A 25,512-nucleotide genomic window follows, 5' to 3' on the forward strand; every position below is an offset into this window, starting at 1 on the left:
CACATTTGACAAAAAAGCCACTGGAAATGCAGTGATTGGTTGATAAAAAACAACTGGTGTTGGTTGCTAACAGTAGAAAAAAATGCTGTGTTTCACTGTGTTTCCACTGGAGTGCTCTGCAGCTGTCTTGCACAGTTGTTGGTCTTGAACAGTGGTCTTCAGGCATCTCACCCATGTCATGCCACCCTTCATCCCCTCCACCTCCTGATGACAAAGTCAGCTCATAAACTACATCTGTTAAGAAACGCTGATATGATAGTATGAAACTACTTAATTTTGGAGGGGTCGGATGGTTGATTAGCCCTTATGAATTGATTACTGCGACTGTAATGACATACTGCAGCCACTCCTCAGAGGACACTTCTCTCAGCCATGCAGTTTAATGCTTTTTCCACTACAGCAAAACACATTAACTCAGCTCCAGCCTTTTAGAGATATACTCCGCAGTGAAGCATACCAAATTCACACTATTTACATTTTTATTTGACCAGGATAAATGTTAAATTGAAATGACAACCGCCCCTCCTCCTCTGTTCTGTGTCTGTTTCTTATCATATTATATTATCTCATATTATCAGCTTACTGGACAGCTTTTAGCTCAGTTGAGCTTACACATGTGCCAAGCACCAAATGTGCTGGTATGTAGTAAATGTGTCAGCATTTAAGTGTTTGGTTATGGATGAAGACGACTGATTGCAGATGAACAGACACACACACACACACACACACACACACACACACACACACACACACACACACAATGTCTAAGCTGACAGCCGAGATAAGCTGTTGACTGTCTGCAGATTTTTCCAACAAACCGTCCCTCTCTTTCAGATGCCTCTGATGGGTTTTCTTTGCCTTTCTGCTTTCCCCTCCGAGAAGCGACATTTACATGTGTGAGAGAGAGTGTGTGTGTGTGTGTGTGATGGTCTTTATTCTACCCATGTGTCTGTGTGTGTCTATTTGTGCTGTTATGGACCCATGGGTGAGTGCTACCACTGCTGTGTAAAACAGATTAGAGAACTGGGTGGGTTTGTGAGGATAACAACACTGGATTTCGGAGCCACACTCAAAGCCAGGTATACAGTCAACTGCATACCAATGCATGTGCACTCGTATACACACAAACACACATTATGAAAATAGACATACAAACACAGTTGCAAAACCTCGGATTACAGTCAGTGATGATGTTTTTCTAAGATTTTTGTTTTTCTAAGATTTTTTCTAAGGTTTTTCTAAGATTCTAAGATTCTAAGATTCACTGCTTTTTATCAGATAGTTCATATCTGTGTGGTTGAGATATGGTTAAGTTTAGGCAACTGAAACTACTTTCAAACAGCCTAAAGAAAGAACCAACATTAATGATGCCTCTGAGACGGGTTGTTAAAGAAACACATGGCTTCTGTGTTTCAGGCTGTGCTCAAACCGACCAAATCAAATCAAATACGTGCACATTCCTGGTCAAATACCATGTCATAATTGTAAACCCAGTAGGGTTCACAGTGTGAAAATTTTCCAACCCGTTTGATATTAAGCCAAACACCAGACTAAACCAGTGTAACAAATTTTTCCAGGTGTCCCACTTGACTCAGCAGACAACAAGTCCCAAAAGAAAACTAACATCTGATTATTGTGTAACATTGCGTAACATTGTAGCTCTAAGACTGGAAACATAACCACTTCCCCCTCCCACAGCGACTGAAATTTGATCTCCTTTATGCTGCCGACACCGGCCTCGGCCTACCAGACACTACTGGCTTCCCTAGTCCATTTCTAAACATAATAATATGTTAATTACGTAGTCATATTACTAATGCAATATGAGTTGGATGTAACGCTGCTACACCCGTCAGCAGAAGTTGCTGATGATGACTACTTCTTAATTTGCAGAACATGTCATAATGACAAATGCTGATTCATCCAATTTGCATATAGTTAAATGGGTTTAAGCTCATACACTGGACCAGACCAGCAAAACCGAAAATTGACACAACTCTATCCCTCAAGCAGCAATCTCAGTGTTCAAAAAAATTAAGCGTGGAAGGACATAGAAGTGCTAAACACTGCAGGTCTTTGAATGGCCACTTAAGGCTGGCTCCAACAGCGAGTCAGTCCTCACACACCACTGTGTTAAAAGGCCCAGGTTTAAAAATAAACATAAATAAACATGTTTACAGTCTGGTACAAAAAAAATGTTTATTTTTTTTTTTGTCCTTATTGTTAATTTCCCCCTTCGTGACCACTGTACAGGGGTGAGGTTTTTTTTGACTCATCTGTTAAGATTTTGTTGAGGCTTAAAGTTAGGCATAATTAAGGACATGGCCACTTTGAGTGACAGGCTGTCTACAGGTAGTGTCTTCAGGCACTCGGCCAGATCACCCTCTCAGTCCTCCACTGCTCCACCCTTTCGTCCAAGTATGGTCACCTCTGGCTTCAAAAATCCAAGATGGTTGCAAACAAAATGCCAAACTCAAGGAGTCCACAAATCAAAACCTCATGGAGGTTACATCAATTGTTTTCATAAGGTTTATGGCAGCTAAAACCAATGCAGATGGTTGATGAGGTTCGCGTACTCCGAGGTAGATGAGTAGGTGACTAAGGAGGAAGTAGGTGTACTCTACCTATGTATTCCAATAGCTTTTTGGCTGATAGGTGGCTATACCGTAAATAGCTAGAAAAAGAGGTGGCTATAACTCGTAATCCCTGTGGTCAAATTGTTCATTTTTAACAAGGGGGATGCAATGTAGCTTTGATTTTTTTGCGTGCACACATCATCAAATATGACAGCACAGATGTGCAAAATGAATCATGATAAAGAAAAATGGCATGACCTATACCTGCTGTTTTTATAAACACAAATAATGCAGTAGTATTGCTCTTGCAATACAGACAAAAAAGAGTATTTCATTTGGAGTATAAATAAGAGTAGTTCTGAAATAGCTGTGAAAATTAATCTTAGAGTCACTCTTATCCTATAGACATTTCCTTAGCCAGTTATAGGTAGTAGTAGATAATTGGTGCTGCTGTCAGGTCCCTGTCCTGATACCTGCCTGGTTTCTCCCTGTCCCTCTTCTACCTATTGCAATAATATAGATAATAAATGTGCAAAGCAAAATTTAGAAATAGAATTAAGAATAGTAGTGGTGACATAGCTGTGAAAATTAATTGCACAGTCACTTTTATGCTATAGATATTTTCTGTCAGCCAGTTATAATCTCTCCTCACCTGTGAGAACCCTGCATGATCATCCTTGCAGGCCTCTGGTCCACTGTCTTCTCCCTGACCCTGCTCTTTATATTGTGGCAATAAAGATGAAAAAAAAAATGTGCAAAGCAATAGTGAGCACAAGTTCTTATCAAGGAGAAGTGGGTTTATTCCTAGCATGAAACTAGCTAGCAAGTGATTTAACATAGGTAACAATAACATTAGTGTTCTTGTTAACTAGCTTAACTTGATATATTGGCATCTATTAATTAGTCATCATTTAGCTAACATTACCTACATGCAACAGCATTACTCAACTTACACGGTTTGTTTGGAAGAAACTGTGTGAGGGTTTTTTGCTTCTTGCTGGCTGGCTTGCTGAACTGAACATAGTTAACACAGCAGCACTGCCCAGCAGCACATGTTAACAACGAATTGAACGGTTGTAACGGCTGCAAAAAGTGCGGGGGACAGAGGGCACAGATACAGGAAGTGTGGGGGACATGTCCCCTGTGTCCCCCCCTCAAATTACGTCCGTGCCTGCACACACAGATTCTAGATTAACAAGGGGGATGCTTTTTGGTCAATTTTCTAGCAAAGCCCCCCTCAATTCGACCACTGCGTATACCTGCATATGCCCTCCACTACACTGTCACCTTCAACAATCAGGTATCTGTGGGGAAATCAGTATTGTTTGTCATCACAATTGCCTCCACAGTTGGTGCAGTTTTACATCTGTAGTCCCGTCATGCTCATCTTGAGTCATTTGCTGCTTCTCGTATAAAATAAATCACATTCAGCCTAGCTGGGCGTGTTCGGTCTAGAATGTACATCATTTGTCTTTCGAGATGGTCACCATGTCATTTTAGTGATCACGGCACCTGTAAATTCTTGCCAAGAGACATGCCAGACTACACGTAGAACTAATTATAGCTTGCAGTCTGTCAACAGGGACTTCAGGGGCCGACAGGGACAGAGCTCCACGACCAGGAATATCAACAAGTGTTACTTCTAATGTGTCACAGAGCATGTCATAGACACTGTCAAAGGAGGAAGAGTGGGGACAAAAATTGTGACATCCTTGTCTGTTTGTCACCAAACGCAGGATCAGTTGTTTCCCACAATAACAAACTATACACCAACTTATTTATTTATTTATTTAACTTTTATTGCACCATGAATGTTCTCATTGAGATTCAAAAATCTCTTTTACAAAGGAGTCGTAGCTGGGATTTTTGTCCCCAAAACCTCAGCTGATGTTGTTTCGTCTGATCCCAGCAGTCAGACGTGTTACACAACACCTCCATATTGTTATTTTTCACATAAACATCACACTACGTCCTGCATTTGCACCGAACATTGGCACTGGATATAAATCACTGTAGAATTGCCTGATATGATTCCTGGTAGACTGAGACACTCGTGCTTCCACACACATACACACTCTGTGGGTTGTAACTATGTACACATACATACACAGAAACTCAGCATGCTGTGACTGCAGAGCAGCGTCTCCGCATGTAAAAAGTCGATTGACTCCTGTGATAAATAAATTGTCTGTAAATGCTCCCCGTGCAACAACGAGGGGTAATTAAGCTGAATTGATGGGTTTTTGTTTTGGTGACAGAGTTAAATGAAGGGCAGCGTTTCTCCTCTGCTCTGAAATCACTCACAGATCTGCCCCAAATTGCCTCCTCTCCACCACGCCGGTGGGATTGAGCTGCCAAATCCTACTTTGAACTCAGCTGATGACTCTCTATCGATTTCACGGCATGTGTGTTTTGCTTATGGAAGAAGACATGATAGCTGTGTGTGTGTGTGTGTGTGTGTGTGTGTGCATGTCTTATTTGCCAGCTTCCCTTAGAAACTTAAAGACTGACAAGCAACGTGAACAGATATTGACATCTTTCCTGTTTTCCAGAAGAAGCAGAACATCCACCAAATCTAATTTGGCATTTGTTTGGGGACAAACACACATCTGTGTTTAACATCTGCTCACAAGCTTTCTGTCTCTCACTTTAATCACTCTCTTCTTCCCCCCTCCCTCTCTGGTTTTCTGTCCTTCCTGTCTCTGTCACCCTCCCCTCTTTCTCTTTTACCTCTGCACCTCACGTTCCCCCTCCTCCTCCATTTCTTTCCTGCTTCTCGTAGAATGACAGCGTGGTGGAAAGTAATGAAGAGGATCCTCCGGAGAGTCTGAACACGCTGCTGACCGACATCTCTCTGGTGAGCCCGGCAGGCAGGCACAGCCCCTGCTTTGGCCTGATAAAGATGGATGCGACACAGGGGAGAAGTGAGAAAGGGTGGGATGAAAATTGTGAAAAAAGAGGCGGGGGTATTGGGACAGATGGAGGTGCTTGAGATGTAGCTGACCTGCAGGGTTTGTATTGTAGACTGAGCTGGAGCGGAACAAGTATTTGCACCAAATGAGAACAAGAGAGAAAAAAGGACAAGTAGTTCTTTGTGAGAGTAAGTGCCGGCGTAGCCTTTCTTTTTCTTTGTTGTCTGGAAAGTGGAAAGTGATCACTATAGGCCAACTGGCATGTCCAATTCTCTTCTTACCTCTCCATCTGTGCAAAAAAAGGAAGAGCTTACAGTCGCACCTCAGGGTAAAAGAAAAGTCTGCAGTTTCCAAAGCAACAAGAGATATCGAAAGGTCTCATCTGTTTATCCCGAGCAGCAGGAGACAAGAGGGAGGTCAAGGAGAAAGCTTTTAGTCTGCTGTCATCAAAGGCTACTTGTCACTCAAATCATATTTTACTTTTCTTTTGTAAACTTTTTTTTTGTTTACTGTCTTTCCATTTGCTGATGAGCCACTCATGTGTCAGTGTTCATCCCACTGTTCAGTTTTTGTTTGAGTTACACTGAAACACAGGATCGGGATGGAAACAACAAGCAACTACGTGTTCAGCCTGGTTTGTAAACGTCTTCAAGTTGATTGTTACTGTCACTGAAATTGGTGGTTTAACAGGAGTCACTGGGATTAAACTTTGCCTTAAAATGCTCTTTCTAAGCATGCTACAAATTAGGGGTGTCACTATAAAGTCATTCAGATGCACAGGGTTCAAAGTTGGTAATTAAACTAAACTTTGACTTTTTAATATTTATATGTTAAATCTGCAAATTTTGCCATTTCTTAAAGGGATGTTGCCAACAATAAAACTCCACTATGAACTAAACTCCATTCACCTCAATTGTTTTGGAGTGGCTGCAGAAATCAAATAGAAGACCAACCAGGTCTCACTCCCAGCTCGCCAAATACTGACACTTTGTCAGTAGCCCTCAGCATCAGATGCTAACGCACCAAGGCACCCTTAAGCAGCGGTATGAGACGCACTGGGCAGTTGCATTTTTTGACTGTTTGAGCAACTGTTGCATTAGGGTGAGTGAGAAAGTCCGCATGAGGCAGGCGAAAGGGGAAGTGAACAGGTCAAACAAACTCTGGACTTTCACCCAGGAGACTGCTATTTGTGTCTCATGTGAAACCAAAAGTCAATATAGTTATTTAAATAACAGCATAGTGTGCTAGTATGTGTAACATACTACTGACCTACTGACATGTGTGATATTACAGTACATTAGTACAGTGGTTCCAGATTTGTCCTTAGTCATTAGTTATAGGTCTGGGAGAGAGCTGGGAGTGAGAATTTGTTGCAGAAGGCAGCTATCTCAAGATCTGGACAAATAAAACCAAATCCTGACACTAGTTCACCTCTACATACAACGAGAGGTACTGCAAGTGAGAAAAGGTGTGAAGCAACCTAGCAGATCTTTTTCTGCATATCAGTGAAATGAAGATTAAGTAACACATCAGTGTCATCTTACAGAATCTGAAATTGAATAAATGTTCTCTAAACTTCTCATTCTTCCACAAATTGTAATTAAACTGATTTTACAGTCATGAGGTGAGACATTTCTCCAGGAGCTTCATAATTCATAATCTTCATAATTCATGCACTGTGGTCACATTTTGTATTGCAGTATATTGTTCCATAATACATTTTCACACCCTTAATCAATAATGAATATATCCTCTCACTTCAGGACGACGTACAATCCAACACAGCTGAGTCTCCCCCCTCCTTCAAGCCTCCGCCCCCACCTGGGGTGCAGAGGCGCCCAACTAGACGAGATCAGCTCAACAAATGCCCCTCATCCGAATCCTCCCACTCAGGCTTGTACTTCACAGCCCCGGCCTCTCACAACCACAGCAAAGAGCCAGGACACGCCCCCGCCTCGCCCGCACTGCACCACAAAAGAGAACATCCCAGGGACCCGTCTCGGGACTACGCAGTCATCAAAAAAAGAGATCCCTCGGTACCGTTCAAGAAAGAGCACATAGCAGCTGCTCAGTTGTCCATGGTCACACAGCACAACATTGGCCCTTTCCCCAGAGTCCAGTCCCCCAGCAGAGGCACCAAACCTGCTGCCCCGTCCCCTTCACCTCCACCTCCACCTCCACTCCCTGCTCCTCCTCCTCCTCCCCCTTCTTTGCCCCTTAAGCCAGTGTCCATGTCCAAAGCTTCCGGCTCCACTCCTGGCTCTAAACAACAGTTTGTTACAGTGGAGGTTCACAGGCCCAACGCAGAGCCTGACGTCAACGAGGTGCGGCCGCTGCCCCAAGCTCGAGGTGAGGGACATAGAGTGTACATAGAATAAAATGTACATCCAGGGTCAACTTTGATTCATTCGTGTAATCAAATTAAGAATATGCACATGTAGGGTTGCAACTAATAGTTCTTTTGAATTATTTATTCATATGGAAAGTATTACTAAAATTAATTAGATTAGCCATTTATGTATAAAATGTTAGAAAATAATAATCACAATATCCCAGCGCTCAAATTTACATCTCCAAATTGCTTTTTCTATCTGACCAACAAATTTATTATTTATTATTTTATTTATTTATTTATACATAATGCACATCAATAGGCTAAAAAGCCCTATAATGGCAGGTGTGGTTAACCATCTTAAATAGTAAGAGTGATGAAAAAATGGACCATAAAAAAATAAATAGAAAAATGTACATTGAGAAAAACAGAAATAGCCATATTTAGAAACACCAAACAAATATTAAATATTAAAATTATACAATTTATAAAGTGTATCCCATATAACACAGTCTACATAGCCTATATTTAAAAAAAAAATGGTATAAAGTTGGAGGCAAAACATAAGAAATCCCAATAAGTTAAAAAAAATAAAACGTGTTGTATTCATAAACAAATTTTCATTTTTACAATTATGTGTGTCAGTGACATGATTTTATTTTATTTTGGAGAAAATGTTTGATCTCATACTTTTTCACAGTCTGGAGAGTGATAATGTAAAGTAATTACAGTGTTAAGTAATACATTTGCTAAACTGTTCATCATAATTTTTTCTGCTAATAGACAGTGATACTGTCATGCCAACAAATGAGAAATATGTGTCCTCTAACCTCATAATTCAGTCCCTTAAAGTAGTGATTTGTACATGTAAATTAACAGAATAGAAAAAATGTGTTATATGTTTAAAGGATGATCAAGATATCAGAACATAATGTTCAACAGCCAAAATGTCCCCAAATTCTAATGTATCCTGTGCAGACAAAATATAAAGTAATATAAGATAAATTAATAAAATAATAAAAATGAAAAAAAGACAGTTAAAAAAAATACATAAATATATATTATATAAATATTAAGACTTTTTTTCTATAAATAAAAAATTAAGTCAGTTTTTTTTTTTTAAAAAAAACACATGACTTTCAATACCCTTCTTTCTCCAGAATCTGTAAGATTATCCTCAGATACCAGTTTAGTGTAAGGTTACAATAACAACCAAACAACTCCAATGACACAGGCATACTTAGTTATTATCACTGTACTGGAGCTGCCTGTATTGTAAATGTGTTCGTGGACTGTAGATGTACATACATATGAGCTTTGCAGTACAAAAAGTCATCTGTCTCACCTAAAGTTTCCTTTGAAGTGTTTGTGGTAATTATGACACATTCAGATTAGATCCTGCAGCTCTGATTCATTTACTGATACTGGCCAGATTCTAAAGCTTACTAATTGTCACTCTCTGCAGTACAAAGAGGAAATATGCAGCTGCAGTTATAAAGAAGATGTGTATAAATATCACATGTATAATCTTTCCAAATTTGTATTTACTTTGGTTTAATGTGGTGAAATGAGCAATTACACCGAACACTGTGTACGATTGCCTCTGCATGCAAAACATTACTAATCTTAATAAGCTTTTAATCTTGTATTAGATCTTAAAATCTGATCTTTTTTAGGGTAAATCTAAAAATCTGGGATGTTTTTTCTTCTAAAGTTGAAGTAGACGTTGATTAAAATCAATTAAAAAAGTAGAACTTTTATGTTGCTTTCATACAATAAGATTTAAAGGACAAACAGTGAGATGGTGTGTTGAGTTTCATCATGGCGTGTCTGCCTGTTTACCCTCAGGTGGTGCCCTGTCTCAGCTGTCAGACAGTGGCCAGACCCTCAGTGAAGACAGCGGGGTGGACATAGCTGAGTCAGGACACGTCAGCAAAGACAGCAGTCCCCATTCCTCACGCACTCGCCACACTCGAGAGACCCAGGGGGGCGGGGGGGACAACTCCTCCAAACCGGTGAGGGGGTGATTCAGCAGCAAACGTGGATTCATTGTTAAACTCTGGGGAATGATAAATGTTTTCAATTAGTTTAGGTGTGTGTGCCATTGTATTTCTGTCTTTGTGAGGACCGGTCTGAGTTAAATATTTGAGAATAATGTCAAGGTAACATGTGGAAGTTGGGGACATCTCTGGAAAGCCAAAACACATTTGGAGAATGAGAATGGTTTGTTTTAAACCTTTTAGAAAGTAAGAGCATTTTATTAAAGTGGGGACATTTTTGGAAAGTGAGTATAAGTTTTGAACATGAGAATATTTTTAATTTGGGGGGGGGGGGGGGTTTGGTGCGGTGTCTGCAGTGATGCTGGACCACCGTGGTGAAGAGGGAGCTGAACCGTAAGGCAGGGCTTTCAATTTACTGGTCCATCTATGTCCCAACCCTCACCTATCGTTATGAGCTCTGGTTAACAACCGAAAGAATGAGGTCACAGATACGAAATGAGTCTCCTCAGAAGGGTAGCTGGGCTCAGCCTTAGAGACATCCGGAGAGAGCTCATAGTAGAGCTGTTGCTCCTTCGCTTTCAAAAGGGGTCAGTTTAGGTGGTTGGGGCAGCTGATCAGGATGCCTCCTGGGCGCCTCCCACTGGAGGTGTTCTGGGCATGGCGTACTTATAAGAGGCCCTGGGGCAGACCCAGAACACGCCGGAGGGATTACATATTTTGTCCAGGCTGGGAACACCTTGGGGTCCCCCAGGAGGAGCTGTAAAGCGTTGCTGGGGAGAGGGACGTCTGGAATCCTTGTTCAGCCTGCTGCTTCCGCAACCCAGCTTCAGATAAGCAATTCAAAATGGATGGATGGATGGATTTTTCACCAGTAGTTGCTAGTGGCTGCACAGTGCAACTCTTTGTGTAGGCTTCTGTTTCAGAGCAGCAAAGAGGAATATCTGATAATTGTATCTGTATCTGAACAATGCTGCATGAAACTGCTCACAGCAAGGTCTGATCTTCAGTAAATGGGTCATGATTTCTGGAAAGAGACATTGCTATTGAGTTTTTCGAATGTTTTCTTTCGGCTCTCGGAGCACCACAAGAGTGCAATCCAGTTCCATTATACTGGAAAGAAGGCAGACACCTCTACAGCCGATATCTCCAACACTTGGCATCTCACACCAAAATAATCTAAACTGATAAATGGCACTACGGGTGCGAGGAAAAGTTTATATTTTTTATTTTGGGGTGAACTGTACTTTTGAGGGTATGGTTAGAATGAGTTTTAGTGTAAGGTTGGAGTTATGGGGTAGAAAATCAATTACTATGTCAGTGTGGGTCCTCACAAGTACAGAAGTACAAGTGTGTGTGTGTTAGCTGAAAAGCAAACCAAGTGTTACAGGTTGATTAATTGTTGTGCTTTATTACTAATCCTCCTCCAGAATCTGCTCTCAAACCTAACCGTGATCTCTTCTCTCCTCCCTCTGTTTGCTCACACAGACTGTTTCCTGTGTTTCACTCATTTATTTATTTCTCACTCATGTCATTCATTCAGTCACATCATCCATCATTTGTTTCATCGCTCACCGCGGTATAGCGTTATGAAACTCTCAAAGCGCTCTCTGGTTCTTATTGATTGATGGAAGAGACAACAAGTAAGGATGGGAGTACCCTAATTGTTTATGATGACAGGGCCATTAGATTCAATGTCTGTTTTAGATTAAAAATTATTAGGCACAAAGTGTGAAGGCTGAATTGACTTTGTATCATAAAAAGCTGCATTTTATTGCCGACGAGCAGAACATTTACCTCCTGTTTACTCCTGAGTGTGCTGAAAAGAGAAAAGTGATGTGCTCATAAAAGTTTCCTAAATGAACTAAAGGAAGACATTTGTTTAAGGCTCGTTACCGTCTACTCCTCATTACGTCAATCAAAGCACAAAGCACATTAACTGGTGCAGAACTGTGTAGTGAGCTGGTAATGTGGTCCCGATTCACTGAAGAAATTATTGCAAGCTACATGTTTTAGAGAAGGTCAAAGTGAAGGTGAGCTAACCAATTTGTGTATTTAAACTGTTTGCCTCGAGGGTTGTCTGCCAGAAAATGATTCCTTGGTTAAGGTTAGGGGAAAAAATTAATAGATTTGGGCCTCTAGGTAAACTTCTCCCATGTGCTGGGTTGTATAAAGAAAGTTAAGCCCCCTCTGCTGGCTGTTTCACCGGCTCCCTCAAGAGACTTTATCTGCCTTTTATGAAAACAGCTAAAACATGTTTCTGGGATTTTTTGTCCATATTTTAAGATAAATTAATGTCTGCTGTTGCCCTGGATAGCAAAGACAGAACAACCTGTTTTAACAAAGAGGATTGTGTTAGCATTAACCAGCTACTGCTAACATGAGGCTTTAGCAGCACATGAAGCCCTGTTTCCACCAAACACTTTCAGTATGGTACCTTTGGAACCAAAAGTAACCCTTCAGACATGGTACCTAGACCCTAGAGTTTCAACCGCAAACAGTACTCTTAAATGTGGGCAGGGTTGTTGTCACTCACTGCTCCGTCCAGCACTCACTGTATTTCCTCATTACCGGTGACACAGATGGAAGTCTGCACCTCGTTTATCGTCCACAGAACGAGGTTGCACACCGACATTTTCGTAACAAAATAAAAAAGGTTGCAGTGAGAGTCTCTCTCCATGAGATATTTAGAAATAGCAGGTTTGTACATTTAGTCCTTCTCAGGCAAGCTCGGGGGTTTAGATTTGCTGTAGCCCACAGGAACGACTATTTGACGTTTTCTTTTTTTCTCCGAGTAAGGATTGGGATATATACAGTCACATAATCCAGTTGAAATTGATATATAATTTTTAAATGTTTGAAGATCCACTAATTACAAAAAGTGTTTGTCAAATAAAAACTGAAGTAATGGTCAAAGTTGTTACAGTGAAATTTAAGGTGTGTTGATGGATTCACGTCATCAGCTTACGCATTGAGTAACATTGTAAGTTAACGTTCCACCTTAAAAGTTGCTGGCAGTTATTTTGTTACTCTGCCTGCAGTTGCTGCAAGAGGCAACAAACCATCCTTTCATTTTATAGTTACAGTCTCCAAGGTATGAACAGTGGTTACATGAGCCTCAAAACCAGCCACAACTCAGCCCTGAGCAGAGTGACCGTCCTCTATTGACCAATCAACAGACTGCAGTGTTCACAGCTCCACATTTCAGTACCAGATCTGTGTGCTAGGTACCCCAACAGAGGGGGGACTAAAAAAGAAATGAGATTCCACGGTCAGTGTAGCAGCTTTAGTGAAGTATAATAAATGCACTCTGCTTTAAGCGTGCTCTGCAGACGTGTCGTGTGGCTTTCGTGTCTCGTGTATTTCAGCCGTGAATGCATGGCTGTGTCTGCCCCCTTGTTTTGGAGTATTTCTCTCCCCTAGTGGCCAAAAAAAGAAATTACTGCAGCTTTAAAATTTGAATACCCAGTGATACCCAGCAATGAAAAATCATTTTAAAATTATTATCAGGGTGTGTGACATCCAAAAGAATATGGACATACAATCCCAGGAGCATGTTTCAGCTTAGCATACAGATGAAACACACACCCAGAGGAAAGAGATCCCCATATGTGGTTACAGAAGCCAGTGGAAGAGAAGCTTTATAAGAGGTGTCTAAATAATAGAAAAAATGCCTTGTTAAAAGTGAGTCAAACAGATTTTCAAATGGTAGTTTTATTTAGTCCTCTGACTTGTGAGGCTGTTAAGCATGAATGCTCATTCATGAATATGTCACCAGGATTGAATATGTACATGTTAATAGAGTCGTGGCCTTTATGAATGTGTAAATTCACAGAGAAGCCTCTTGGGTATGTGTGCTCAGAGAAAACAAAGCTCTTCCTTGGATAAACAAAGGCAGAAACATATACAGTATGCACAGTGGCACAAAGGGGAAGCAGACGTAGGTAGGTTGTGTAATGTTGTTTATAAGTATGCATGATGCTCTTCTGATTTGATAACTTGTGACCCCCCTCCCTCTCTTTCCCTTACTTTAGCCGGGGCTGTTGGAACCCACCTCGACACTAGTGAGGGTGGCAAAAAGTGCCAGCACTCTGGGTATTGCCATTGAAGGAGGAGCCAACACTCGACAACCGCTGCCACGAATTGTCACAATACAGGTGAGTCAGGAAGAAAACAAAATGATGTTAAAAAATAATGCCCTCGCAGGGCTCACCTTGACTTAACCCAGTATCCTTATAAAAGATCCCATACACTAAAAAGTTAGATTTACTTTGTTAATATAAAGCAGGTGTAGGTGATACATACATATATTCTTTAAGTACTAAAATGTCCTGTCTACAGAAAAGTGCACACAGTCTGTATTCAGAAACTGTGCCTTTAAATAAGCCATCAGGACTTCCGTGAAGTTGTGATGTCACAACTTTGCTATACAGACCGTTTCAAACTTAAAACAAGCTGTTGCCTAACAATGCCATTCCATTAAAATGGTCTATAGACTCACAAACCCCGGCGTCATATATTTAAAGTCAAATGGCGCTGAGCAAACACTACCTCACTTGGTTAGGAAACAATTAACATTTGTTTAGGTGTACATTATATTTGGAATATTTTCACTGCTTTATCTTTTCATCAGATGGCCCTTTACGACTGAGGCCGTTATCTCAAAGCCACCAGACTCCACTGACAAAAATTTTGGAACATGGGAGGTACTGGATTACCGCTGCCTCAATCAGTTACTATGTAGGGTAAAGCAGTGAAAGTATTCCAAGTATAGCACACACATTTAAACTGGTATGGATTTCTTTTAGGAGGGTCTTTTTAGGTGGCCCGTCCACAGCTTGGCTTAATTTAGCTTACATGCTGGTAGATTTAGTTATAGTCTAGTTTAGTTTTGCTAGCAAAGGACCACAGAAAATAAAATGTCTCCCCCCTTCAAGTAAAGATATTCCAAAAAAATACTTAGTAATGTAACAAAGAATAATTACTTTGTTACATTACACCACTGATTATATATCTTTGAATGTGACAGTTATAGTGGAACATGAGAACAGAAATAAACAAATTTATTGATTTCACAAATCTATAATTCAAAACAGCTGTCTGCTTGAAGGTGTTAGCATAACATCACAGTGATTCGATCTATAAATTTAGAAAGTGCTGCTACAGTGACGTAGCAGTCACTGTAGCAGCAGTGATTCCCTTGACTGTGATGACAGTGCTGAGATGCTGAGACTGTAGATGAGGAAGACCCGGAAACACTGACCAATCAGAGTAGGCTGGGCTTGTTTTAGAGAGGGACTTAAAAGGATGGTGCACCCAAAAATGAAAATTCAGCCATTATCTACTCACCCATATGCCGAGGGAGGCTCAGGTGAAGTTTTAGAGTCCTCACATCCCTTGCGGAGATCCAAGGGGAGAGGGGGTAGCAACACAACTCCACCTAATGGAGGCTGGGCACCCCAGATTAAAACGTCCAAAAAACACATAATTGAAACAACAGAATATCTCCATACTGCTCGTCCGTAGTGATCCAAGTGGTCTGAAGCCCTGACATAAAAAGTTGTTTGGAAAAACGTCATTTAAACCCTGTTTTTAGCCTCATTGTAGCCTGCAGCTCTAACTGCTTCTATGTACACCGAGCTCACGTGTGCGCGATTGCGCACGAGACCAGCGAAAGCATGTGAACACACATGAAGGTGGTGCCCATGTCTCACGGTCTTGCGCAAGCGCACACACGTGAGTGCTGTCTACCGAGAGGCAGTTAGAGCTACAGGCTACAATGAGGCTAAAAACAGAGTTTAACTTAAGTTTTTCCAAACAACTTTTTATGTGATGAAGATATTCTGTTGTTTCAACTATGTGGTTTTTGGACGTTTTAATCTGGGGCGCCCAGCCTCCATTAGGTGGAGTTTTGTTGTTAGCCCCATCTCTGCAAGGGATGTGAAGACTCTAAAACTTCACCTGAGCCTCCCTCGGCATATAGGTGAGTAGATAATGGCTGAATTTTCATTTTGGGGTGCACTATCCCTTTAAAGAGACAGGCGCTAAACAGAGCATTTCAGATAGACAGTGAATATGGGAACATTCAGGCAGTCAGTATGAAGGAAATTATATGTTTTCTGAACATTAAAGCATGTAAATATGTTCTAGTAGAAACCCAAAATACAAGTGTGAACCTGAATATGAGCATAATGTGAGACCTTTAAAATGCAGTCGTCTCAGTTTTGGTGAATGTTCTCCTCACATTGTCGCCTCTGTTTATTATATCCTTGGTGCCTTCTTTGATTCTCTGTGATGGCACCATGCGCCCACTTTCCAGATGGGATTTGATGTCCTTTAAGGTATTTGGATTCACACTGCAGCTGAACTCACACTGAGATTCCTGCTAATCTTGTCCTCGCTGGGGCTCACACAAAGATGATGGCAACATTAATGGCCTCGATGAAAAGGCTTGACTGCCTGGAGACTCTGGCAATTCACTGCAATTACTTTTTCAGTATGAAGCAATTGGTATAAAGTTGATGTTTAAGAATAAAGACGGCACCACCTATGGGGGATTATACAGCAGCTTTTATATCAAAGCCAACAGTCAGGCTCGGTTCAGATATGTTCATGTTTAGTTAATGAAGAGCCTGAATAGAGTCGCACGTGTTACATTTCAAGTAAGAGATTTTAAATTTGCATGTCTATGTTGAAAAATACTGGAAATTCAGATCTTCTGGCTACACAGAGTGAAATCCAGAAATTGATAGGTTAGTCACCTCTGAGGGACACTATTACTGTGACTGGATGTGCATATATCTGTCTGCCATGGTAATTTGTAAGTCAACAAAGCCTTGCATTAGCTCAGGACTATCTGTAGCACTAATCATTTCCTAACCACAGAGGAAGCCAGGAGTTACAATTTAGAGATCAGAGCAGCGAGCAGCCACAGACTACAGTCCACACTCTGTTCAAAGCTGTCTGTCAGCCTCCCACTCCACAGAGGTGGTGATTGAAATAAAAAAAGGGGCTGCTGATTGCGAGGGGAGGGATAAAAGGATTGAAAATCAGCACATTCAAAATCAAAGACTGCACTGAAAGAAAGGGCGGCGAGTGTGAGTGAAGGATGCAAAAGAAGTGAGAGCAGTGTTAATAAGGAGGGGAGGGTTGAGGAGGATTTGTGCAGATGAGGAAGTGGATGTCTGGATTTGTTGATGGATGCAGTGTTTGGGTCTTTAGTGGCTGTGTAGGTGGTGGGAAGGTGGTTGCGGGAAGCTTTAAATCGGCACTAAGTAAACACAGCCGAACACACGGTCTTGTATGTTTCTACAAACCATGGATATGTTGTAACATATCAACGTTTATAAAGTGACATAATTCTAGTTACATGTACACGAGCTGACTGTATCATTGGAAGGTAGAGGGGATTGGGATGGCATGGCACCCAGGCAAGATGCTTACCAACCTGCAGACCACTACAGACCACTGTTCAAGACCAACAACCAACAAAATCAGTTGTTTTTACTGATCCGTTGCATCAAAAAGCAGCTGTTTTATACTGTGACATCGGTGCGTTTCCTGCTGGGGTAGTGTCACAAACAGCAGTTGTGTTTTACCGAGACATATCTGTATTTTTTGCCGGTATAGTGCCATGAAAAGCAAGTATTTTTACTTAAACATTGCTGTGTTTTTAGCAGCTTTTTAGCCATGAAACCGAGTACTTAGAGCCAAAACATAATCTTTTCCTAACCAGAACTTACTGGTTTTTGCGCCTCAACCTAACCACACATTAACTACAGCGTTGTTAAAAATGCAAAGTTTCAATATATCCATTACATAATAATTAGGGCTCAATGCAAGTAAGAATTTTCCTAGTCGACCAATAGTTGTCATTTAGGGCCATTAGTCGACGACCTGTTTACAATATTGATTTAATTCCTAAATGATATATTTTGGGCAGGGCGACACAATGGTTTGAGTTGAAGGTGTGAGAAAGAATAGTATCAGTAACATTGTTAACACTGTGCTACATTACAGAGAAATACAAACCGTACTAATGAACCTTCATTAATATAGGCCTATATTTTATCTACAAGTGCACGTCACACACTGAGCGAGCCGCCTGTTAATGACGCTGTGGGCTAATGGGCATGTAGCTACTTCCATGTTTCAGATGATACGTCATGTTTGTAGTCGACCAATGAAGATGAGTTTACATATCACCTTGGGTTCGTCCTTCACCTTCTCAAAATGATCCGACACTTTGGATTCCCTGCCCGACTTTAACTACTTAGAAAGTGTGGGGTCGGGCACTGGGCGCTACTCTTCTGCCTGTTTTGTGCCAGCTTTCAAGAGCACGGTGACAGGTTGCGTCTGAGGTTGCTAAGCAACCTTAACAGGCATCGCATAGCTGATATACCGGAAATCCTGAGTGCTGAGCTGATCTTCTTTCAGGAGCTGTTTATACGTGTGTAGACCTATCATCCGTGGGACAGATGTAAGGCTCTGGGTAGCCCTGCACTAACATGATCAAGTTTTCCGTATTTATCAGACTGAATATTTACAGAAGAAGGGAAAGATATCTGTCGGCTGTGATTGGTTTGTAACATGACTCCTGTCTGACTGCTGAGCGTGGCCTCTTCCTGTGTCTGTCCTTTCAATTAAATTCCCACATGGTCATTTTTTTTTCTGTAACTATAACTGTAACTTACAGACTAATGATCTTTCTAGTCAGCTAATGTTTGGTCATTTATTAGGGGGCAGCCCTAATAATAATAAACAAATGTAACATATCTGAGGCTTGTAGAAACCTGCCATACCAACATTAATTCTGGTAATTGGGTTGGTAAACAAATGTGTTTTTATTCCTAAACTGCAGTTGTTCCCATCAGTTCTCGAGACACAAATTCCCAAACAAAAGCAGGTACATTAGATTTTGGGCTCTCTCCCTGTTTTTATCTGATGTATGTGATTCTGTTCTTGTCTCCTGGAGCGAGGAACACAGCTTGGCTGATTTTATATCAGTGCTGCTGCTTTATTACATGTTCCTTAGCTGCAAAGCACCAGCTCTGTAGTACAGGCAAAGACATTACGATGTAAGTCAGTAGCAGTGGTAGTATAGTAGTATATTTTCATTTAAGGAGATAACCAGCTCAAGGCTCTTGCATATATTTTTAAAAACTGCATCCTGTTTATCTCTAGAAAATAATTAAGCCATTAAACTGTTGAAAGAAAAGAGCAAACGGTTACTTTTTAAGAAGGCCAGCACCGCAGCTGTGTGCGCATTCATTCAATTTCCACACTGTTATGCAAGTCAGGGAAACCTCCCTTCATTCCATTACTGTGTGTGATATAAGCATGCAGAGCAAGAAAGTTACACTCGAGACGAAGCCACTGAAATTGTTCAACCCATAACTACTTTCTCTCAACCTCACAGACACTCAAGTGAGAGACTAATGAAAATAAAAGGGCAGCTAATTGCTATGGATAATAGCGGAGGAAATTGGTGCTTTTTCACTGTGGTGTGAGGAGGTCCAGTATATCTCCCCGAAACAAGGTAAAAATTTATTTCACGAGCTCATTTGAGCAGAGTTAGAGTTCATTTAAACCATTTAGGCAAGCAGACTGACATTTTAATCGGGTTAAAATTATGTCTGGGTGTCTAATTAGCGCTCCACATTTTTGGAATTGCATAGATTCCATCCAAACTTTGGTTTTGCTGAGGTGCAAACCCTATCGATCACAAGCCACAAAGCCACAAGCTACATGACACCAGTGCTGCTTCCCTGAACAATATCACTGTGTAGCTTCACAGTTATTTAGAGACATTAATAACATGGTAGCCTCGAGGATGCTTGTTTCATAAATGGAGGAAGACTTCCTGCACGTTTAGTTTTCAGGGTGGAGAAGTGAGCTGTGAAAACTTTGCTCTGCCACTTAGGGGAGGCTAACTCAATGTTATTAGGCCCTTGAGCAAGGCACGCAACCTCAGTACTTCCTCCAGTAAGGACCAAGCATCAGAATGATACATTTGCTTTGAAAACTCCATTCATTTAGTTTCTGACCTTCTGATGGGCATCGGTTTTATCCTGGGGATGGATCATATCAAAGCCAGTGCCCTGTATGATATCGTTTCTCTTTAGTATTGGAAGTAAGTGCAGTTGAGTTGTGATACAGCAAACCTTTAGCTCCTGTATTTCCTATCTCTCTGGGCACAAGGGCCCTCGCCTCAAGTCACCTCAATCATGACTGCTGAGAATGAAGTGCAGATGAGTAAGCTGCTGGCGGCTGGTTGGCCATTATCAGTCCCCATCACCCCTCCTAAAGCGACAGCCTGTTATCACTGCCATCTTCCGATCACGACGACCGACCGCTCCGCTAGCTCAGGGTAATTGTTGTAGGCTCAGTGATGATGCGGTCCTGATTTGAAAGGCACTGCTGATGTTTTCGGCCATCGAAGCTGCACGTAATGAGGTCAGCTGTCAGAGACAGGTGGAGAACATGGAAGTGACAGGAATACATGAGTTTCACTTTGTGTGCTTTTAAAATCACAAGAATGTGCAACCTGTGATTTATTTTCTCATTTTGAAAAAGCAGCATTAGTGTATTCTTATGGCTGCTGAGTTGCAGAAGAACTCCCCAACAAGCTGACGGACACACTACTCTGACATTTTATTTCCATATAAAGTTGCTAGTGCGAACATGTCAGCAAAGAGACATCCAGCAGACACAGAGCAACATGATCATTTGGAGTTGGGTTTGTGTCCACTGGGTGAATATTTTCAGCCATTAACTATCTTTTTATCTCTGCTTCGGCCATCACCGACTGCTCAGTGTTTTACTTTTTCACCAGCTAGTCGATAACTGTGTCCATCTGCTGTTTGGTACTTGGCTTGTAGTGTGCACTGGGTTTATCAACTGTAATATGTTTCAGGTTTGGTTAAGCAGGAAGTCAGAATAGCTGAAACCACCCACTTCTTTTTATCTTGGAAATATGGTGTCTCCTTTTGATGCTGGTGTGTTTTGGAAGCAGGCTGAGGAGAGAGTGATTGGCTCAGGGCGGCACAGCCAATCACTAGCCAGTCATCAACAAGAAGCTGCACTCAATCAGCTCATCCACAAACTACCATGTTTCCACATCCAGATCCTTGCCCAAGCTGTAATTACACTGTTACAAAATGTATGCAGAGGCCATTTAATTTACCTCTCACCATAAGGAACACACTGCATCTTGCATTGGCGGTTAAAGCTGGTAATGGACGTCCATATTGAATGTATAATGAAAGTAATTTAGACGAAAACTGGTCGGAGCATTCTTGACTGTGATTATAAATGTGAAGCCAGCTGGTGATTTCCACTTCAGACCGCAGAGAGAACAGCAGCCATGACTCCATCACTCATATCTGTCCTCTGCATGTGACCTTAAAGGAGAAGCAGATAAGTTAAACAAATATGGCTTTTTATTCAGATTTGCTGTAGAGAAACAAAAGGCAACCCTGTCTCCTTGAAATTCCAGTTATATATTACTAAAAGGCAGTCATAACTGAGTTAGGGTGATAGGGTAACCACTGCCTGGGTTATATTCAGAGACAATGTTTCTTTGATTGAATGAGACACTACATACAAGGTTCAGGAGTGAACAACCCAGTCGTCAGAGAAATTGTTGCCATGGTACATTTCTGCAAACCACAGATATGTCACATTTGCAGGTTATAATGAAGCAGATACGTTAAAACATTAAGTTTTGGCGACACTGTAGTTAACGTGTGGTTAGTTATAAGCAATAAAAACCATTTGGATATAGATTAATCAGTTCAGGTTTCTCCATCAGACTTATCTCACTCCTTCTAAGCTTCATGGGTTCAACCCCAATTTATCACCCCTTTGCTTTTGATGTGGTCTAGCTGAGGGCACTTTACTTCATTCCACTTAGCATGGTAGTAAACTACAAGGCCTCTGGCTGGGGATTTGTGATGCCCTATCCACATCCATGGAGTCACTTCCTCAAAGGATCTGGAAGTATGCCTTTTGGGCAACGTTTTAAATTCTAATATCAGACATAGCCATTCCATTAAGCTTACAGAAATCCTAAAGATGCATTGCAATGAGGTGGATGTCAGTTCTCCCATTACCTATTGGACTGTGGCTCCCAGAAGTGAACAGTTGCATACCTCTGGAGAAAATAACTTACTCACTAAAGAATAAAATACATTTTTCTATAAATATGGCAACCTTTTATTCATTATATGGAAAATCTACCATCCCATATGATTGAATGACTGTATGTTCTGTCTATTTTCACCACACTAGTATTACAAGAAACCATGTAACTGTTCCTGAAAAACGCCTACATTGGTTAGCTAAAAAGGGGCTGGAAACACAGTGACAGGTCCCTAAACAACACACACATTTGTGGGCTGAAAAGCTGCGAGAAACAGAGTAATGGGTCCTTAATAAAACACCCACATTTAGGTGCTGAAAAGCGGCTGGAAACAGAGTGACGAGTCCCTATAAAACACAGATATTTCAGGGTTGAAGAGTCCCTGAAAACACAGCAGTGATTTGCTAAAGAACAGCTGGTTTTCGTGGCACTATTTCTGGTAGAAAAAAACCAAGGGGTTGCTAAAAAATACCCACGTATGTTGGCTAAAAAGCAGCTAGAAACACAGTGACGGGTCTCTAAAGAATACCCACATTCAGGGGCTGAATGCCGCTAGAAACAGAGTGATGTGTCCTCAATAAAACACCCGTATTGAGGAGCTGAAAAGCTGCCAGGAACAGAGTGACAAATCGTTAAATACACCCTTATTTGGGGGCTGAAAAGTTGCTGGAAACACAGCAGTGATTAGCTAAAGAACAACTGGTTTTTGTGGCACTATTCCTGGTGGGGGAAAAAAGCGAGAGGTTGCTGAAAAATACCCATGTTTGTTGTCTAAAAAGCAGCTGGAAACACAGTATCGGTCCCTTAACAACAGCCACGTTTAGGAGCTGAAAAGCTGCTGGAAACAGAGTGAGGAGTCCCTAAAAGCACACCCATATTTGGGGTCTGAAAAGTTGATGGAAACACAGCAGTGATTCTCTAAAGAGCAACTGGTTTTCATGGCACTATTCCTGGTGGAAAAAAACCAAGGAGTTGCTAAAAAACGCCCATGTTTGTTGGCTAAAAAGCAGCTGGAAACACAGTGACAGGTCCCTAAACAACACCCACGCCATCCACCTTCCACCTTCCAATGACAAAGCCAGCATGTATAAATATTGTCAGTTTAGAAACAGTAATGTGATGCATATGAAACGTGCCAGTGTCAATGCCAACATTTTTTTCTGGTGACTGGGCTGGAGTGTGACACCAGAATCTCAGGTAACAAAAGCCTTTTGGTTGAGGTTTCGAAAAGATCATGATTTCAGTTAAATTGAAAAAATTTAAATGCCGTACTCACTACAAATGGATGCTGCTTTGCAAGGTTGCCTAGTTTTGTATTTTAAAAAAAAGGGTTTTGTTGAATGTTTCAGTAGCAATATTTTTGTGTTTGCCAGGTATGTTAATTAGTAACATTTACTCATTATGTTAATAGAACATAATTCCCTTGGCAGTCCTTAAAAAATGTATTTGCTGATTAAAATTATTTGTATATAAACGTAGTTTCTAGGAGACAGGGCTGCAAAAGTGGCATCAGGTATGCTGAATATCTGTTTTGTGGGGTGAGCTCTCCAGAGCAGAGAGAAGCTTTACTCCATACAGAAGCTAATCACCTCTGTTCGGCGAGTCAAACTGCGGGCAAGGATACTGAAATTAATGGTATTCCAGACTTTTACCGATACTTGTGGGACTTGTTAGATGAGCTGGTTCATTTAGCAGTCTTATGATTTCACCAAGAGCTGAGACTTACTCAACAAATGAGACCTTGTGTGTTTTGTGAACATTGCCCTGTGCACGTCTCAGGGTGTCAAGACAGCATTTTTGTTATCACATATAATGTGTAAGGATGTAACTGTGAGAGCGGAGTGTTGCCGGTCAGGAGAAAGCGTTTCATTTTGTTGATAACAGGCTCCTTTCTAAAGGCATGAGGCTGCTTACATTTACCGCTCAGCCTTTACTGTGTGCTTTGAGGGCCAGACTGCAGGAGAGTGTGTCTGTGTATTTATGTGTCTTTGCAGCTGTTAAAGGACGTCTCTATTTCTATATGCTAATGAAGTCCCTGTCATATTTATAGCATGATGTTTAAATTCTAGCCTGGGAGCAGAGAGGACCTTGTTTACTTTGGTGTAATGGAACCAAAGTAAAGACCTCAGATTCTTGTAAAAACTCTTTTTAGGGCCTTTGAGGTGCTGAAATAAATGGGCTTCGTTCTGGCAGGACTGCAGTTGGTTTTTTGATGTAATCATCATCTTTACCTTTGAGATTTTTGCCATGATGATTACATTCGATCACAGACAGAAATACAAACAACACTTACCACTTCTTGGATGAAATTTCCTGACCCATGAAAGACTCCTGCTGGTATGAAAAATATTCTGTCTGCTGTGAAGTAAAGTGGATTTTTAAGCATCTGCATGAGCTGCGACCATAATTCTTCAACCAAACAAAGACAGCAACCAGAAACATGTCCCTGCTTATTTTTATACATTACATATATTACATTCATGTTGTCATATATGATATTGATTTTATATTATTCTGCTGTTATACGTGTACAAGACGAGGGAGGAGATGTTTTGTGTTTTTTGATGTCTTCATGGATTAGATTAGATTAGATTAGGTTAGAAAGAGCTTCTGGGGTTTAGTTTTTATATTGAGCATGACATTTTATTTATTTGGCTTTGATCTGATAATAGTTAGTAGATTTATTGTGCCTCAGGCATGAACATTTTTGTATTCTCGTCCTAGGCTCTGTTTTTCCTCTGTGTTCCTAGTACGATTTTGCAAATTGCTCATTTTTGTTTGGAGAATGCCACCTGTTCTGAGTAAATGCACACTGGTGAGATGAGATCATTTGTATAAACAACACCTCCAACTTGCAATGACTGCCTGTTCTGCTCCGTTTCTGGGCAAGTTTCATTGACAAAAATATCACTTGAGAATAAAACCTAACACTGCAGAACTCCAAGTCCAACTGATGAAAAAATCAGCATTTCAGGTGCTTTCACACCTAACCAGTTTGGTCCTGTTAAAGGTCCAGTGTGTAGGATTTAGGGGGATCAGTATGATATTTATTACAATGTTTTCATTAGTTTATAATCACCTGGAAATAAGAATCTTTGTGTTTTTGCTACCTTAGAATGAGCTGTTTATCTACATATGGAGCGGGTTCTCATCCACAGAGTCCATCATGTTGTTCAACAGCAGCCCAGAACAAACCAAACACTGGTTCTAGGTAGTGTGTTGGCATTTTCACATCAGTCACCATAGTTCTCCTAAACTGGAGAAGTTACAGTTCTGCAACCTTACCACTAGATGCCACTAAATCCTACACACTGGACCTTTAAATCTAACTGGTGAAGACTAAATAATCCAGTCCAATCAATCAAAACCAATCAACGTCAGGGCTGCGTGACAACAGATATGTGATTGTTGCAGAAATTCATAAGCTAAACCCTTAAATCCATGTGTTGATCAGGAACTCAGATCTCCCAATCTATACACATAATAGCCTATATACAAGATCATCTGGTTACCATGTGAACATAAATGTGTCATCATGTGAGTGTGTGTATTT

At 41.0% G+C, this 25,512-nt stretch overlaps 1 protein-coding gene across 2 annotated transcripts in view; it reads left to right on the top strand.

Moving 5' to 3' along the window:
• Positions 1 to 25,512, top strand: part of whrna (whirlin a) — a 243,752-nt gene that overhangs the window by 207,803 nt on the left and 10,437 nt on the right. For both annotated transcript variants that reach the window (XM_049604182.1, XM_049604183.1), the window contains 4 exons: positions 5,359 to 5,433; positions 7,252 to 7,837; positions 9,669 to 9,835; positions 13,852 to 13,974. In XM_049604182.1, the coding sequence (XP_049460139.1) occupies positions 5,359 to 5,433; positions 7,252 to 7,837; positions 9,669 to 9,835; positions 13,852 to 13,974 (951 nt within the window). The remainder of the gene's footprint in view (positions 1 to 5,358; positions 5,434 to 7,251; positions 7,838 to 9,668; positions 9,836 to 13,851; positions 13,975 to 25,512) is intronic.

Source organism: Epinephelus fuscoguttatus, linkage group LG18, assembly GCF_011397635.1.
Source record: "Epinephelus fuscoguttatus linkage group LG18, E.fuscoguttatus.final_Chr_v1".
NCBI classification, from domain to species: domain Eukaryota; kingdom Metazoa; phylum Chordata; class Actinopteri; order Perciformes; family Serranidae; genus Epinephelus; species Epinephelus fuscoguttatus.